The sequence below is a fragment of the Oculina patagonica genome, unplaced genomic scaffold (genome assembly GCF_052425735.1).
Source record: "Oculina patagonica isolate OP01 unplaced genomic scaffold, crgOcupat unplaced2, whole genome shotgun sequence".
NCBI lineage: Eukaryota > Metazoa > Cnidaria > Anthozoa > Scleractinia > Oculinidae > Oculina > Oculina patagonica.
Genome location: NW_027558036.1, coordinates 793,289 through 810,448, shown reverse-complemented (window position 1 = coordinate 810,448; position 17,160 = coordinate 793,289). Strand labels below are relative to the sequence as shown.

Genomic DNA, 17,160 nt, shown 5'->3' with positions numbered 1-17,160 from the left:
ATCTTACCTTTAAGATTCCACACGACAATCACGAGCAGAGATAAATGTATCCACTTGCACATCGTTAACAAGTTCTTTCCAAACTTTGCTAGAAGAAAGAAACGACAGGTAAATAAAGAAGCGTTCTCAAGTTAAATACTAGGAAAAAAGATTTTCCGAGTTCCCCCAACGGGAGTCGAACCCATGACCTTCCCGAATACCGGTAGGACGCTCTGGAAGGTCATGGGTTCGACTTCCGTTGGGGAAACTCGGAAAATATTTTTTCCGAGTATTCAACTTGAGAACGCTTCTTCATTTACTTTCACTTATCGAAGTTGCCATTTCACTTAACAAAGAAACGACATTTATTAATTTATGTGCCATGTATAAATTCAACTTAAGGGTAGGGTGGGGTGCTTGATATTAGTTATCAGTTAAGATCTCGGCCATTTCTTATCATCGATTGACATCTTACCTATTTCTCAGCTGTCGGTTCTAATTTTGACAGAAAGCAGTTAGTTTTACCTCACCTTAATTTTACAGATTTTTTTGTTAGTGTAGACTATCTTTCGGTCTCGTGCGATTATTTACGAAGAGCATTCGAGTGCTTCGGATCTCTTACAGGAAATCTGGAACATTCCAAAGAACATTACAGCGACCATACGACTACCACTGCCAAATCTTGAAGAAGTCCGAAAAGGTCGAAAGCACATCCAAGCGCATACGTATAAGACGTGCATAAAGAAAGTCAGTTATAAGCAATAAAGTCAATGGAGGAAGGGTTACAAGAGACCAGTTATACAAAATAACTTAAAGAAGTAGAACTTTACACCTAAGAAAAGGCGCCACTATGTTGCCCAGTGAAAGAACGTCTGAGGGGTTTCTTGTTAACGGTACCAAAATAATGCAAGGCCCACTTGTACAAATTAAACAGCAGCGAAGTGAAGCCGGATCTTGGCGTAGATCAGGATCAGCAATATAGAGTAAAACGATAAACAAATGCAAGGCTGCTCGGACAATCAGCCTTGCATTTGGATTATCGGTTTCTTGTTGGTTTCTATGTGTTTTAGAATGTTCAGGTGTGGTTTTTGGCCAGGGGTCGTCTGTTTTTCTCAAACATTTCATTAAGGATTGAAAACGTTTTGTGGTCGAAAACGTATCAGAGTATTTCCGAGGACCTTACGACTCTTTTGATTTCCGACTCCTTTGATTACTTCCGACTCTTTTGATTACTTGCTTGTAATCCGTTTCAGTTTTTAAACTCTCTTTTATATAACTATTTCAAGTATTAGACATAAGTTTAAACTCTATTTTTACAACTATTTTTAAATTTTAGATATATTATATTTTTAGAAAATGTATTTAGCAGGGCCCCTCTGGATACCAGCCACTGTGCTGAATGGGCCACCCTGCATAAATAAAGTTTACCTTTACCTTTACCTATGATCTTACTGAAGATCAAAAACGCTTCATTATCAGCAAATGCGTAACATGTGAATTAGGAGGGACTTTTATTGGCATTGACCAGACAGCGGGTAATGCTGGCGTAATCAGGGTCACAAATGGCCCGAAAGGCTTCTTTCTAAGGTATCTCAGTTTAAGTCAGTGCCGCAAATGGTTTTTATCGCAATTGTTTTAATTTTTTTTCTTTATCGAAAACGTCAATAGGCGGAATACCTCCTATTCAGACCGGGGGGTGGGGCTTTTGAGGCCCGCCCTGACTTTAAACGCTTATAACTTTTTCACGATTCAGCCAAACCCTGCCAAACTTTGTGAGTTTATCTAAAATTTATCTGGAATTAATTTGGTAGCATAGGATGTTGTGTCAGGAACTTGACATTACCATGGCAAGGGAGAAGCGCGAGCCACAGTAACTTCTACCTTTACTGCTTTTTAAGTTATGAAATACGTCATGACGGCATCGCTAAATGTCATCAGGCGAGTGGACTGGGCCTTTTAGGAAATTTCGCGCATCTTTGTTACAGCCTTACTTGCAACCCCACGGCACGAGGTCACAATTTCAAAAACAGTACAGTGGAACCCCGTTAATACGAACACCAAGGGGACAAGCCAAATTGTCCGTATTATCGGGGTGTCCGTATTAAGCGGGGTTTCAGAAAAAAGTCACAAATGCATGTTTTATCGACACAAAGACGAAGGCAAACGTTTCTGCGGCAACAAAACGTTGTTAAGTGCCAATTTCTAAATTTACCAGAAATTGACCGTCAGTCGTCTAATTTCGAATTTCTTCATATCTTGCCCATTTTATCTCTATAGTGAAGTATTTTCAAAAATAAAGTTAAAAGTTTCGTCAGCCTTTTACTTTTGTCAAAATCGGGCAAAGTTTGAAATACGGCAAATGAGCGTCCTTCCGGTCACGAAACTAGCCGAAAATTGATCATTTTTATCTCGCTCGTACAAAAAAAAGCAGAACCGTCTGCATATGAAATTCTACTTAAAAATAAACGCATCCTTGCTCTTCATAATGCACTAATTTATTTGAAATAAGCTCAAAAACTGTTAACGCTTCAGCCGTTAGAAGAAACCCCATTTCTGCAGTTTGAAATTTTCGCAAAATTTCTCTACTTTCAACGCTAAAGAAACCCAATTGGTACGTTGAGTTTGAGCTTAAAATCACCATAGATTTGAAGCACATTTCTTGTTGTTTACTGTGTTAAAATCTTTCCGGCGGCACTAAAAAAGTACCCCGTCGAGAGACTAAAATGTGAAGGTTATTTTGACGTGACGAGACCGTGAAACAAACAAGCCGGCCGTCACGATTACTCTTCGTTAATTATCGCTTTAAAAATATACGAGTTCTAAATGCTTAACCGGAATGGTTTAGAGTCTGTGTATTTTATGTTGAACCGAACATCATATTACTTTGTCAAATAACATTATAATATGTTCACTTAGAAGACATACAAGACGGGAGATATTCTGTTGATGTGTAATTCGAAACTGTTTACATTGGTTTGCTAAAATTTACACCAGTCAAGAAATCAGTGAATATTCAAATTTACTTCATATAGCGATCGAGTTTAAAGACAACAAAGAATATAACGTTCGAAAGAAAAAACTGAATTACATTAATTCACTTTGAAGCGATCCCTTGCCGGATAAAGGTACCAGAGGGCAAACAACTGTAGTTTGCGATAAACTGCCTAGGCGACAATTTGTTGCATAGGCAGTATAAATATTTCTGAAAGTTCTATAAACACGCTTCGTCTCTGAAAGCTCATCCTACGTGAAGCCGTATTGACACGCTAAGAAAGTACTTACCACAATTATTTGACCTGTAGTGCCAGAATGTCTTTGTATAAAACGGCCAAATGTTAGCCTGCGTGTGAAACGCTTGAAACTATGTGACTAAAACAAATTGTTTGCGTGATTAAAACCGCGTGGGATCTGGTAACAAAACAATATCGCAACGCAACAAAAAGTTGAATACTGTATAAAGAAACGACAAAACTCCTGGTATTTGACCTTAGTTAAGGAAGATCTCTTCAAAATACCACAAACATTCTCGGCCTTTGGGAACCTTTCTGTAGAGCTTTTCACAAATGGGGAGCGTTATTAGGCGAAACTACTTTTAAGTACAGCTGACACAATCTCGCTAGATCGCTGGACATAGCGCTGCCTTGTACGCACACTGACTTCGCCCCATTCCAGCCAAGGCCTTCCAAGCGGCTGGATCTGACAGTGATTGAGGAAAATATTAAAAGCTTCTCTTGGTCGGGCTACCACCCTTGCAAAACCACTTTCTTCTCCAGAGGAAGAAACAGTACTGGCCGACTCGGGAGAAAATACAGGGCTGTCATCGGAAATCGTCATCCGCCCAAGTCCTGCTGTGAGATCCTCATCAGAAGCAGCACTGATATCATCTTCCTGCAATCCAAAGGTGCAACATTTCCAGCTTAGAATATGAATAAAAGCTCTATTGCTCTTAATTCATTTCGGTGGGCCAGGGGCTGGGTGTTTAAATAGGGTGTCTCCCCCTCCCCCTCCAACTTCCCGCTCTTGAGTCACAAGCCAAAACAAAAAAATAAAGCGCTAGAATAAAATAGCAAAGGAGCGCTGGATTTGCTCCTGCACGGAATACACGAACGGTCACTGACATGATATTACCTCTTCCTGGGCAGATTTGTCGCCCTTTTCCTGTTCTTCTTTGTCGCTTGGCATTACAGAGGACTGTATAGGCTCGCTGATATCTTCACTGACCGTCACACGTGACATAATATTGATCAAATATTCTCTACACTGCCTGCAAATAGCTGTGAAATTGTAAAAATATATCTATATATATAAGCTACCAATAGTTGTTACATTCAATATTTTTTTTAATGTTGTTTACAAAGAATTCCGCAACTCAAACCTGAGGGAGCCTTCCGCATTTCCGAGAAACCCGTTTTTTACTTATATTTACTTATCCACACTTCCTGTAAAACTAGACAAACTCGGCAGACACGGCGTAATCACCAAGGGAAAAGCCCTGGGAACGAGGTTGACAACGTAAAGAATTTTATAATGCGTTCTTTTTTGCCAATTACCGTATTATCTCGATTAAACGCCGGACCCCGATTAAACGTTGGCCTCGAGTAAACGCCGGGTCAAAATTGCTACTTTTTAAATAAACGTGCGCGCTGGGGGGGGGGGGGGGGGGGGGGGGGAGTTGTTGGAGCAACTTGGAGGTCCCGGCGTTGATTGCAACATAACGTCTCCAATCCGCTATAATGTACTTTTGGGTAATTATCAACTTTGGAGACCCAGGGACAGATTTTCGGGGCAAGACGAAGATAAAAATCGCCCCGCCCTGACAAACGGCCCCTTGGTCTCGGAGATCGGTAACAATAAATCAATCTGAAAAATTGACAGAAAATTATCCGTTAATAAACGCCGGGCCCCGATTAAACGCCGGCTTCAAATAAATGCTGGGTCCACCAAGCCAAGTTTGAAATAAACGCCGGGGGCGTTTTATTGAAAAAATACGGAACTCCAGTTTCAAATCATTTTTTGCGGTTTTATCGCTTTGCACCGGTACTAATAAACGTTTTCCCAAAGTTTGGCACAAGTATAACTAACTGAGGTCACGCAAAAAAGTAATTTCTCTGTAACCAAAAAAATTCTCAAAAACGTGGTAGTAAAAAACGTGAAATCATTTGAGGTGCCAAATAAAAAAAAAGAGTGTACCATAAAAACTGTTGCAGTAAAATGAGAAACTAAAGCCACCCTATATAGTGTTTAGAAATTGTCCAAATGATCAGCTTCTCGTTTCTGGTTGGTTTCTCGGCTTTGAGGTTTACTTTTAAAACAAACTTTCCACTTTTTCAAAAATCTATGAACAATCAATTATCAAATCGAATGTAGCCTGCAAGGGAAGGCTTAAGGGTGAGGTCAGATGAAATGACACGCGCGGAACGCGAGATGCTTGCGAGGGCGCTTTGCACTGGCGCCACGTGCTCGGAAGATCTCCATTTTTCCTCTCCTTTCGGTCCTTCTCGCTATTGTTAAAACAATGTATAATACGTACGCGAGCCTACTAGTACATACTAGTTATGCAACGCTTTCGAGTGGTATACTATGGAATATCCCACGAGTCACTTGTACTTTCTCGGTATACACACCCACAGTGAGCTTTTGGACCAGAAGACTTGTGGGCAGCCATTTCAGAAGGAATTGTACAACGGGACTTGTTGTGCCGCCACCTGGTACCAAATAAATCGCGATGGCGAGGGCACACCGTCATTTTCAGATGCGACTCTTCAATTTCAAAAAACCTAAAAATTGTTGATTGAAAATTCAGTCAACGAAAGTAGTTGTATGCCGAATATATAAAGAAAAAAAAGAACGATAAACGTAGTGATGTGGTTGTAAGGCTTATAAGTGCTATATAAGCTTACCTGCGCGAGTAAGCAAAAGCTTTGCTTCGCTGTCCACCCCAGAATCGTCGCTAATCTTGCAATACTCAAGATGAGATCGTACATCTTTCCTGCAATCGCTGATCGCAATACATGCTACATTTGCCGGGTTGAAGGAACTTGGACCGCACGCATCTCCGACGAAGCAAGAGTAGCCACAAGATGCCATAAAGGCTTTAATAAAACCACGAGGAACGACAATAACGGGTGTTATGGCAAAATTTACAGACTAAAAGACCTACAACCACAAACTCACAAACGTAAAGACAACGGAAAGACTTTGGGGGTCTGCCAAAATTCCACAGCGTAAGTGTCACGCAATCTTATCGAAACAAAAGAATTTTGAAGTGTCAAGTTACGACCTTTGCTCCTGTCTTCGTTGTTTACACATTTCGAAGTAAATAACATTCATGGCAATTGGTCAGCATGGCACTAATATTATTTGGGATACTGTTAGATTCAACAATTAGATTCAACAATCAAGTGCAAGACGTCCAAGACTGTATTCATTTCGCAAATCGGGTAAGTTTTGTATCTTTCCGCTGAGAACGAAAAAGAGAGAGAAGGAATTGATCGTTGTACGCTATTTATAACTTAATTATATTTAGAATTTGCACGAAAGGTATTGTTCTATTTCACCAAACAATGTTAAATACTATTATCCATCCTCATAGATATCTCAGGAGGCATTTTCCTTAGAAACTGGCTATAGTTTGTTATAAAACTGTGTTTAGTACATCGGCGCTTGTTTGTTTTACGGCCTCTTCACGCGTCAAAATAACCTTCACATTTTAGTCTCTCGACGGGGAAATATTTTAATGCCGCCGGAAAAATTTTAACACACTAATCTACAAGAAATGTGCTTCAAATCTATGGTCATTTTAAGCTCAAACTCAACGTACCAATTGGGTTTCTTAAGCGTTGAACTTAGAGAAAATTTGCCAAAATTTCAAACTGCAGAAATAGGGTTTCTTTTAACGGCTGAAGCGTCAACAATTTTTGAGCCTTTCTCGATTAAATTAGTGCATTATGGAGAACGATGATGTGTTTATGTTTGGGTAGAATTTCATTTGCAGAGGTCTCTGCGTTTCTTTGTACGAGCAAGATGAAAATGGTCAATTTTCGGTTAGTTTCATGACCGGAAGGACGCTCATTTGCCTTATTTCAAACTTTGCCTGATTTTGACAAAAATAAAAGGCTGACGAAACTTTTAACTTTATTTTTGAAAATACTTCACTATAGAGATAAAATGGGCAAGATATGAAGAAATTCGAAATTGGACGACTGACGGTCAATTTCTGGTAAATTTAGAAATTGGCACTTAAATTGTACTTTAACTGTGACACATGCAAACTGTGAACGAAAATCTTACGATCTAGTCAGACACTCGAACTAAACTTTAATAAACTCCGCAACAGTGGAATTATTTAAAAATGTCGCAACTTTACTATATACGTACAAGAAATAAAACGCATTTCAACAGCAACAGAAAGTTTTTTATAAAGTTTCCTTTGTATTGAAACTTTGACCATAAACGTTCTTAAACTCTACAACTGAACTCATTTGAAAAAGTCGATAACTTTACTTTGCACGGAAGCTTTTAGATTGCGGCCCAAGCAGGCAGACGGAAGACTCGACAAAACCTTTGCAAGCCACTGACGCTATTAAGCTACTCTTTGTTATAAATTAAAATCGTTTTAACGAATTCTTTCATTATTTTACCAGGGTGAAGTTAGCAAATGATTGTGACAATGAACATTGACCGTGCACAGATAAACAGTGTCCGTAAAGTGGGGTTGACAATGCATAAGAGTTTGTCACTGGGGACACGGAAAAGTGTCCGTTGTCCGTATACACGAGTGTCCGTATAAAGTGGGTTGATTTTAGAGAAAATGTATGAGGTTTTCGTCGGGACCAACGAAACTGTCCGTAATACCGGGGTGTCCGTATTAAGCGGGTGTCCGTAAAGCGGGTTTCCACTGTAGTGCTTATCTAAATGGCCCCATACGCAAACATTTTATACTTGTTTCTTCCAGTGAATATTATTTTAGACCGCAAAATGCCCCAAATCTTTTCGATTTTCAGACGTTTTCCTTTAGCGACAGAATCAAAGTCAAAACAAACGCTCGCAAAGCGTGCCGTTCGACCATATAACACCAGATCTTAAGGAGTTAGGCTGGCTCCCCGTGAGTAGTTAATTATCTGACGTTTACGGTAGGTATTCTTGGGTTTAAATGTGTCAAGGGACTAGCGCCCAATTATTTGTGTGATCGCTTTGTAACACGTTCTGTTGTGCATGACTGTAACACGAGAAAGAAGAACAGTTTCAATATCTCAGGTTATAAATCGGCCTCTGAACAACGCACGATATAGCGCTATTACCCTTTGGAATTCCTTACCACGTGCGGTTAGACTACGAGCAGTCCAGAAAATGGGACGATGCGGGGCGAGGCGAGAACATTCTCGTCTCCATAGCCCTTTCGTTTCTCTTAGCCGGTTTGGCACGAGAAAACGAAGGGCTCTGGGGACATAGTATTCTTGAATTAATTCGCATTTTTTTGATTGGCTGTTTTGGAACAAAGAATTCCTTAACGAAAGTCGAAAACGTAACTACTCTCTCATACATTCTTTTGAAACGTCATGACTGCATACATGAAGACCGGAAGTCCTAGAATCTAGGACTGGAAATCCTGTGTCCCCCAGAGCCCTTCGTTTTCTCTTGCCAAGGCCCAGCCGGCTAAGAGAAACGAAAGGGCTATGGGGACGAGAATGAGGCGAGTAGCGAAAAAAAAAAATGGGACTACCGGCAAAGCCACAGCGTTTGAATTAAGCGTTGCTCTCAAAACGCAAAAATATGATTGGCCTACGCTTGGAGCGTTGACAGCAAGATGTCAACACGTTGTCAACACTTGCGTGTCAAATTGCGAAGCGATGGGAGCGGAAGCTTTTGAGTTCTTGGGCTCCCGAAATCCGTTCTCGAGGCTTCTTTTGTCGCTATAATATTGCATCTCTGAAGAAAATTTTTGAAAACAAAGGGCGGCGAAGGCCTTATATAATAAGGACAACAGTAAAGGATGTGAGAGAGAAAGACGTCTGGCAGAATTCGGCTGTTTAATTGACAAATTTCAAAACAAACTCCGACGCTCCGGGAAGAACTTTCACTTCGCGAAGAGAACACAGCGCGGTTTAAAAAAGTACTCGATGGTCGACTTTTTCCGCCTGAAATTGTTTACAGAAGCTTTCAAAATTAATTCAGTGTATGTGCAGCAAGTTTGCCAAAATACTGAGCGAAAATGTTAGAGACGAATTCAACCAAATTAATTTTATTCTTTATTTACCCAAAGCAACCGAAGATTCCCAAGGAAGAATCAAAGACTACTGAGGACTACTGAGGACTGCCGATGATGACCCGAAAAAAATAGAACTAAGGCATTGTGAAGACTTTGTTTGTTAAGTGATCACGAGTGATCGACGGGCTAATGCTTGCCATGTTCACCTCCCTGACTGCTCCAAACAGTGAGCACTGTTCCTCCTACCTTTCCGAGTCTCGTGTCAGTTTCTCGCGGCTCAGGCAAATACCACGCTTGGTTGACATACGCTTGTTAGGAGCAGGGCGAGACAGCTAAGTCCAGCTAAAGTTCACCTAAGACAATCGGATCTCTTACTGCCAAAGTGCACCCAAAGACTAGTGATGACTGCTTTTCTTTAATTGTGAATAAAAACTTAACAACGGAGTGACATAAAAAAATGTTATGCATCCGAAACTTCGAATTCATGGCACGTCACCATTCCCGAATCCTCCAACCCTTCCTTTTTAGTGAAGCTAAAGGGAATAATGTTCCCACGAACAAAAGGTTCAGACAAATCCTTGAAAGCCTTCCCTAATCTTCTCAAATGTCCGGCCTTCTTCGGCATCCCTCGGGTGTTCTTCTTTCACCTTCAGGTTCGAGAGTTCTTCGGGGATCTTCGGGTTTTCTTTCTGCAATCGTCGGAGAACCATCACTCAGAGTATATTCGGAGTTCGGACAATTTTCGAAAAATCTCCGGAATATCTTCTGAGTGCATTCGGAGTATCTTCGGAGGATGATCAATCACTTCGAATAAAAAAAAGCTAGAGTAGGCTCTTCGTTTGAATCGACGTATCATACTTTAGATTGGCAAAATTCTTTTGATTTACAAGAATTAAAAGACATCGTCGTGATCGTACTGCCGGTAATTTAGTGTTTTGATATCTTGTTTGGCTGCCGGTCATTATGCAATAGTGTAAGTTTACTGAGTTCAAGGAAGTTAACCGTATGCGTTCCATTTTACATATAAATTAATTTGTCAGTCAATGCCTTGGACATTCATGTCTGATTTATGATGTTTTGTTAGCATGTTTGTTTTGTTTCTGACGTTATACATGGCATACGTACAAGAATTGGGTCACAAAGAAAAAGAATTATAAGCACCTCAGACGATGTCTTAAAAAAACTTTGATCTGCATGTCTTGTAGGATTTTAAAAATGTTTAGAGAGTTTAAAAAAAAAGGATTGCTTTTAATTTGTACTGGACGTTTTGTATAATTGTCCATAGCAGATGGCATGAATTATACTCTTTTACTTAATTCTAATTTTAAACTGGACATGTTAATCAGAATACGAAAAGTACATTTCATGTGGCGCTAAGAACGCGAAACAGCGGAAAATTGAGAGAAAAGCGGCGAAACGTGATCCTCGAGAGCTTCCTCTGTCTTTTTTACCATGATCCGTTGATTTGCTCGTGCGTGGGAGTCTAAAATGCTGACAACTAATTTTGCGATTTTTAAAGAGCGCTATTTCCCGACACATAATTTCGAGCTTTTTGTCATTTTTCGACATATGTGTTGTGAATTTGGATATATATTTTTTCAAATTTGTTCAAATAGATAAGCGACCTCGAATTATTCGCTACATTTTTCGCTGTTTTGAAAATTAAAAGACGCGAAAATTTCATGTAATGACCTGTAATCATTATATAAAATGCATAGTTTTTCTTTTACAATTATTGGGAACAACTGGTTTGGGAATTTTTTTGGTTTTTTGTGGACGATCATGTCTGGTTTCAAAAGTTCCAATAAAAAAGGCAACTCAGCCGATGCTTTCCTTGCAAAAAAACCTTGATCTATCTAGTCAATTTTCGAAATATGGCACGAGAGAGTTTAAAATGATTACTTTTAGACTGGATTTTTTTTGTCGTTCATAACATATGGCGTGAAATTCATTCAATATAATGCTCTTAAAAATTCGGTTTCCAGTATTATATCTGATCTTTCGACCAAACGCAGGCTAGCGCTCGTTATTTTAAAATATTGAGTTTAATGCACCTTTCTGCGTTTAGTTTAAATCTTATAAGAGTAAACCATTATTGTTTTTCGTTCTTATTCCAAGCTGAACATGTTTATCAGAGTACGATCGAAGTGACGGAAAAATCGAAAGGCAAGGGAGAAGCGCGAGCCACAGTAACTTATATCTTTACTGCTTTTTAAGTTATGACGTACGTCATGACGGCATCGCTAAATGTCATCAGGCGAGTGGACTGGGCCTTTTTAGGAAATTTCGCGCATCTTTGTTACAGCCTTACTTGCAACCCCACGGCACGAGGTCACAATTTCAAAAACAGTAGTGCTTATCTAAATGGCCCCATACGCAAACATTTTATACTTGTTTCTTCCAGTCAATAGTATTTTAGACCGCAAAATGCCCCCAAATCTTTTCGATTTTCAAACGTTTTCCTTTAGCGACAGAATCAAATTCAAAACAAACGCTCGCAAAGCATGCCGTTCGACCATATAATACCAGATCTTAAGGAGTTAGGCTGGCTCCCCGTGAGTAGTTAATTATCTGACGTTTACGGTAGGTATTCTTGGGTTTAAATGTGTCAAGGGACTAGCGCCCAATTATTTGTGTGATCGCTTTGTAACACGTCCTGTTGTGCATGTCCGTAACACGAGAAAGAAGAACAGTTTCAAAATCCCAGGTTATAAATCGGCCTCTGGACAACGCACGATATAGCGCTATTACCCTTTGGAATTCCTTACCACGTGCGGTTAGACTACGAGCAGTGCAGAAAATGAATGACCGCTCGAAAAAGGGGACGATGCGGAGCGAGGCGATAACATTCTTGTCCCCATAGCCATTTCGTTTCTCTTAGCCGGCTTAGCACGAGAAAACGAAGAGCTCTGGGGACATAGGATTTTCGAATTAATTCGCGTTTTTTTTGATTGGCTGTTTGGAACAAAGAATTCCTAAACGGAGGTCGAAAACGTAACGACTCTCTGATACATTTTTCTGAAACGTCATGACTGCATACACGAAAACCGGAAGTCTTAGAATCAAGGACTGGAAATCCTGTGTCCCCAGAGCCCTTCCTTTTCTCGTGCCAAGGCCCAGCCGGCTAAGAGACACAAAAGGGCTATGGGGACGAGAATGAGGCGAGTAGCGAAAAAAATTGGGACTACCGGCAAAGCCACAGCGTTTGAATTAAGCGTTGCTCTCAAAACGCAAAAATATGATCGGCTTACGCTTGAAGCGTTGACAGCAAGATGTCAACACGTTGTCAACACTTGCGTGTCAAATTGCGAAGCGATGGGAGCGGAAGCTTTTGAGTTCTTGGGCTCCCGAAATCCATTCTCGAGGCTTCTTTTGTCGCTATAATATTGCATCTCTGAAGAACATTTTTGAAAACAAAGGGCGGCGAAGGCCTTATATAAAAAGGACAACAGTAAAGGATGTGAGAGAGAAAGACGTCTGGCAGAATTTGGCTGTTTAATTGACAAATTTCAAAACAAACTCCGACGCTCCGGAAAGAACTTTCACTTCGCGAAGAGAACAAAGCGCGGTTTAAAAAGGTACTTGATGGTCTACTTTTTCCGCCTGAAATTGTTTACAGAAGCTTCCAAAATTAATTCGGTGTATGTGCAGCAAGTTTGCCAAAATACTGAGCGAAAATATTAGAGACGAATTCAACCAAATTAATTTTATTCTTTATTTGCCCAAATCAACCGAAGATTCCCAAGGAAGAATCAAAGACTACTGAGGACTACTAAGGACTGCCGATGATGACCCGAAAAAAATAGAACTAAGGCATTGTGAAGATTTTGTTTTTTAAGTGATCACGAGTGATCGACGGGCTAATGCTTGCAATGTTCACCTCCCTGACTGCTCCAAACAGTGAGCACTGTTCCTCTTACCTTTCCGAGTCTCGTGTCAGTTTCTCGCGGCTCAGATAAATACCACGCTTGGTTGACATACGCTTGTTAGGAGCAGGGCGAGACAGCTAAGTCCAGCTAAAGTTCACCTAAGACAATCGGATCTCTTACTGCCAAAGTGCACCCAAAGACTAGTGATGACTGCTTTTCTTTAATTGTGAATAAAAACTTAACAACGGAGTGACATAAAAAAATGTTATGCATCCGAAACTTCGAATTCATGGCACGTCACCATTCCCGAATCCTCCAACCCTTCCTTTTTAGTGAAGCTAAAGGGAATAATGTTCCCACGAACAAAAGGTTCAGACAAATCCTTGAAAGCCTTCCCTAATCTTCTCAAATGTCCGGCCTTCTTCGGCATCCCTCGGGTGTTCTTCTTTCACCTTCAGGTTCGAGAGTTCTTCGGGGATCTTCGGGTTTTCTTTCTGCAATCGTCGGAGAACCATCACTCAGAGTATATTCGGAGTTCGGACAATTTTCGAAAAATCTCCGGAATATCTTCTGAGTGCATTCGGAGTATCTTCGGAGGATGATCAATCACTTCGAATAAAAAAAAGCTAGAGTAGGCTCTTCGTTTGAATCGACGTATCATACTTTAGATTGGCAAAATTCGTTTGATTTACAAGAATTAAAAAACATCGTCGTGATCGTACTGCCGGTAATTTAGTGTTTTTGAGATCTTGTTCGGCTGCCGGTCATTATGCAACAGTGTACGTTTACTGAGTTCAAGGAAGTTTACCGTATGCGTTCCATTTAACATATAAATTAACTTGTCAGTCAATGCCTTGGACGTTCATGTCTGATTTATGATGTTTTGTTGGCATGTTTGTTTTGTTCGTGACGTTATACATGGCATACGTACAAGAATTGGGCCACAGAGAGAAAGAATTATAAGCACCTCGGACGATGTCTTTAAAAAGAACCTTGATCTGCATGTCTTGTAGGATTTTGAAAATGTTTGGAGAGTTTAAAAAATGATTGCTTTTGTACCGGACGTTTTGTAAAATTGTCCATTAGAGATGGATTGAATTTCAGCCATTGCAATATAATGACGTTGAAAATTCACGACAAACTACTTCACGGGAAAAGCGCCCACGCTATTGTTTAAGATTGCATTAGATTATAGCCTTTTAACTTCTAATTCCAAGCTACGAACAGTATATTTCATGTGGTGCAAGAAAGCAAAGCGGCGACAAATTGATAGCAAGGCGGTGAAACGCAAACCTCAAGAACTTCCTCTTTCTTTCTCAACCGTTGATTTGCTCGTGCGAAGGATCTGAGGAAAAAGCTGACAACTTAATTTTGCGATTTTCACAACACGTAATTTCCGCACTTTTTTGTCATCTTGTACGTTAAATGTCGTGGATTTGGAGATTTTTTTTTAACATATGTTTAAATAAATAAGCGACCTACTCGAGTTAATCGCGACATTTTTTCGCGCCTGCAGTCTTTATACAAAAAGCATTGCTTTTCTTTTACAATAATTCGATAATTCTATATTTCATTTGGAGCCAAAAATAAAATTGAAAAAAGTCCGAATTCTTGAGAAAACTTATTGGTTTTTATTGTTTGTTTTTTTTGTTTGTTTTTTCGGCCGGTGCCATCATTGTAAATTAGCATCCATAAAGTTTTAGACATCTGTTGTCGCAGTCTCTTTGTCAGTAAACACTTAAGTTTTTTTAACCCACATTTTGCTAGACCAATAATGTTAGGGAACATGCAACTAGCATAAATTCTGGCTGTCACTATAATCAACACATGCCTTCGAACCGCAAATTATACTCCGCCTTGCGTCTATTTCCTTTCCGGCCTAGAACGACTTCCTTAATTGTCGAGTCTTTTCTGAATGCAATGTTTCAGTATAAATTCAGAACTATCCGCAGTTAATAGCTGCTGTAAGTAGCCTGGTTTGGAAATCGTTAAAAGAAAACAAGAAAGAAAACACTTTCCCTTTGCCTGTACCAGCTGTACAGCTATGGGAGAGTGCGATGAGGCTGAATACTTAAAAAAATATGTTCGGACAAAAAAAGGTGTAGTCTGTGCTACAAACAGTTTCTCGAGTTAAGATTATTCTGTTGGAATGAACCTTAGAAAATTATAGTTAGATTTCGTGAAAGAGCAGGTACCGGTTTTGTTGTTTATATCGGTGTTAATTTCTTGAGTTTCATTTTAGCTCATTTTATTGTGTGGCAGTCATGAGCCTGGCAAGCTAGTGATTATTTTTTTTGTTTTCGCATATCTAAGGAATGGTTTTTAAAAATTACCGAGGAATTTCGTTGGTGTCCTTTTCGGAGCAAAAATTTGAACGTGCGCCTTTAAGATACTGTTAACTATGGAGCAATCAGCCATCTAATTCGAGACGATTTTCTTCTTTTTACTCTTTGGCGAAGGCCAGTGTTTCTTGTTTTACTGCAGGCTTCGCAAGCATAAAGCATTGTTTGAATTTATATTTCGCAAATACCGGAAGGTGCATATGAGAGGTGAAAATGCTTAATTTGTCAGAATGACCTTATTCGCGATCTTATTATTCAAATTTAAAGTGTTGACTAGCTCGCTCTAGGTTTTAAAATTTCAACATCTGTTTCTTGTGTTCCCTTTTATTAGCCCTTTACTCGAAAGTCTTCCTTTTGTTTAATTTTATTTTCCAAAAGTACCATTTTCACATTTTGTTCCGTTATATCACAGGTTGTTTTGAGCAAAACCATGTTGAATTTTAACAGGTACTAAACTAATGCTAAACGCTGTTATGAATCGACAGAATGCCCACATTCATTGTATAACTAGCTCACCGCTTGTCTAACAGTGAAGAATTTTTACAGACTCATAACTTGCCACCTTCAATCTCGCAAAAACAAAATTTGAATGCTTTAAAGCGCGAAAGGAGTGGTTCTTCCTTTGTGTATTGAGGTATGTCATGATCAGCCATTTCGACTTAAAAGGGGCGAATGTGTTGAACTGGCAAACCTCAGTTCTTTCTCCTTTTGAATTTTTATTTGCTCGTTTTCAAAGTTTCTCTTGATTGAGTGTGGAAAAAATTCGGTTGCGACGGTATTGTGCGCGGTACATAAATTAAAAATGTTGAAAATGCGTTATCTATTGAATGTTTGGATAAAGTTTACACTTCTGCTATGCAACGAAGGGCTAATTGAACAAACAGCATCACTGAAATTGTTGCCGGAATCCTTGCAAAGATTAGGATTAAAAATGAAACTTCAAAAGAAATTATGTAAGGCTGATACCTTATTCGCAACCCCTATATTCCATCTGATTATTTCGATAAGACAACTGACTCCAATCTAGCTTCATCAGGGCTAGCTGTTTGACCAGCCTTGCATTTGTTTTAAACGGTTTTGTCGGTCTAGTTTTCCTATATAAATTGAAAGTAAACTCTTATTCAAAAAAAGAGAACTGTAGTTGAAATTACCTGAAGATGGCAACTTTTCCTTGTCTTGTAATGTTGGAACGTAACCACTTAACTGGGAGGAAATACGAAATATTCCACACAGAGAAGTCCAGTTGCAATGCCTTACAGCTGCTCTTCATTCTAATTTTTAGGGAAAATTACTGTTTGTTTTGTTTTACATCATTACGAATTCCATTTGTCAAGTAATGTCTTGAAGTTGACGTTAATGTCTGGTTCCTGACGTTCTGTTTGCAAAACGAAAAACAAGGATATATTAAAGGCCCCACAGCGAATACTTTTTTGGGCAAAAAAGATAAAAAAAGTTGATCTATCTAGTCAAGATTAGTTAACTTACTGCGTTTAAATTTCATAAAGAGTTCAACATTTTTGTTCTAACTACAACGTGAACATAATGATTTTAAAATCAGCTGCCCAGCCAATTGAAACAACCCGCGATTAGCGGTTATTCCACGGTGGCGATTAAATTTCTTATTCCTGTACCCTCGATTAACTATCCTTCGATTACACCTTCGTCAGATCTTACTGATGTGCCATTTCACTGACAGCAGTTAGTGAGCTACGGTTTCTACTTTTCTAGCTTTTTCTCCACTGCCGGTTTTTTGTTTTTTGTT

At 39.5% G+C, this 17,160-nt stretch overlaps 2 protein-coding genes across 2 annotated transcripts in view; both read right to left on the bottom strand.

Moving 5' to 3' along the window:
* Nucleotides 1–16,728, bottom strand: part of LOC144640220 (uncharacterized) — a 303,086-nt gene extending 286,358 nt beyond the window's left edge. Inside the window, exons 1-2 of the mRNA XM_078499421.1 lie at nt 16,550–16,728; nt 8–88 (exon numbers count right to left, since the gene is read on the bottom strand). Coding sequence (XP_078355547.1) covers nt 8–62 — 55 coding nt within the window. The 5' untranslated portion in view covers nt 63–88; nt 16,550–16,728. The remainder of the gene's footprint in view (nt 1–7; nt 89–16,549) is intronic.
* Nucleotides 2,717–6,187, bottom strand: LOC144640189 (uncharacterized). The gene is made up of 3 exons (XM_078499397.1): nt 5,880–6,187; nt 4,108–4,253; nt 2,717–3,867 (listed from the first exon to the last, which is right to left on the bottom strand). Exons 1-3 carry the CDS (start codon nt 6,064–6,066, stop codon nt 3,556–3,558), a joined length of 645 nt encoding a protein of 214 aa, XP_078355523.1. The 5' UTR covers nt 6,067–6,187; the 3' UTR covers nt 2,717–3,555.
* Nucleotides 16,729–17,160: the final 432 nt, after the last annotated feature.

Excerpts from the sequence above, each read along its gene's own strand:
- LOC144640189 (XM_078499397.1), bottom strand. The coding sequence starts at position 6,066 with ATGGCATCTTGTGGCTACTCTTGCTTCGTCGGAGATGCGTGCGGTCCA. Across the intron at positions 4,254-5,879 it reads GCTTTTGCTTACTCGCGCAG|CTATTTGCAGGCAGTGTAGA; the intron begins GTAAGCTTATAT and ends ACAATTTCACAG. Across the intron at positions 3,868-4,107 it reads ACAAATCTGCCCAGGAAGAG|GAAGATGATATCAGTGCTGC; the intron begins GTAATATCATGT and ends TTTGGATTGCAG.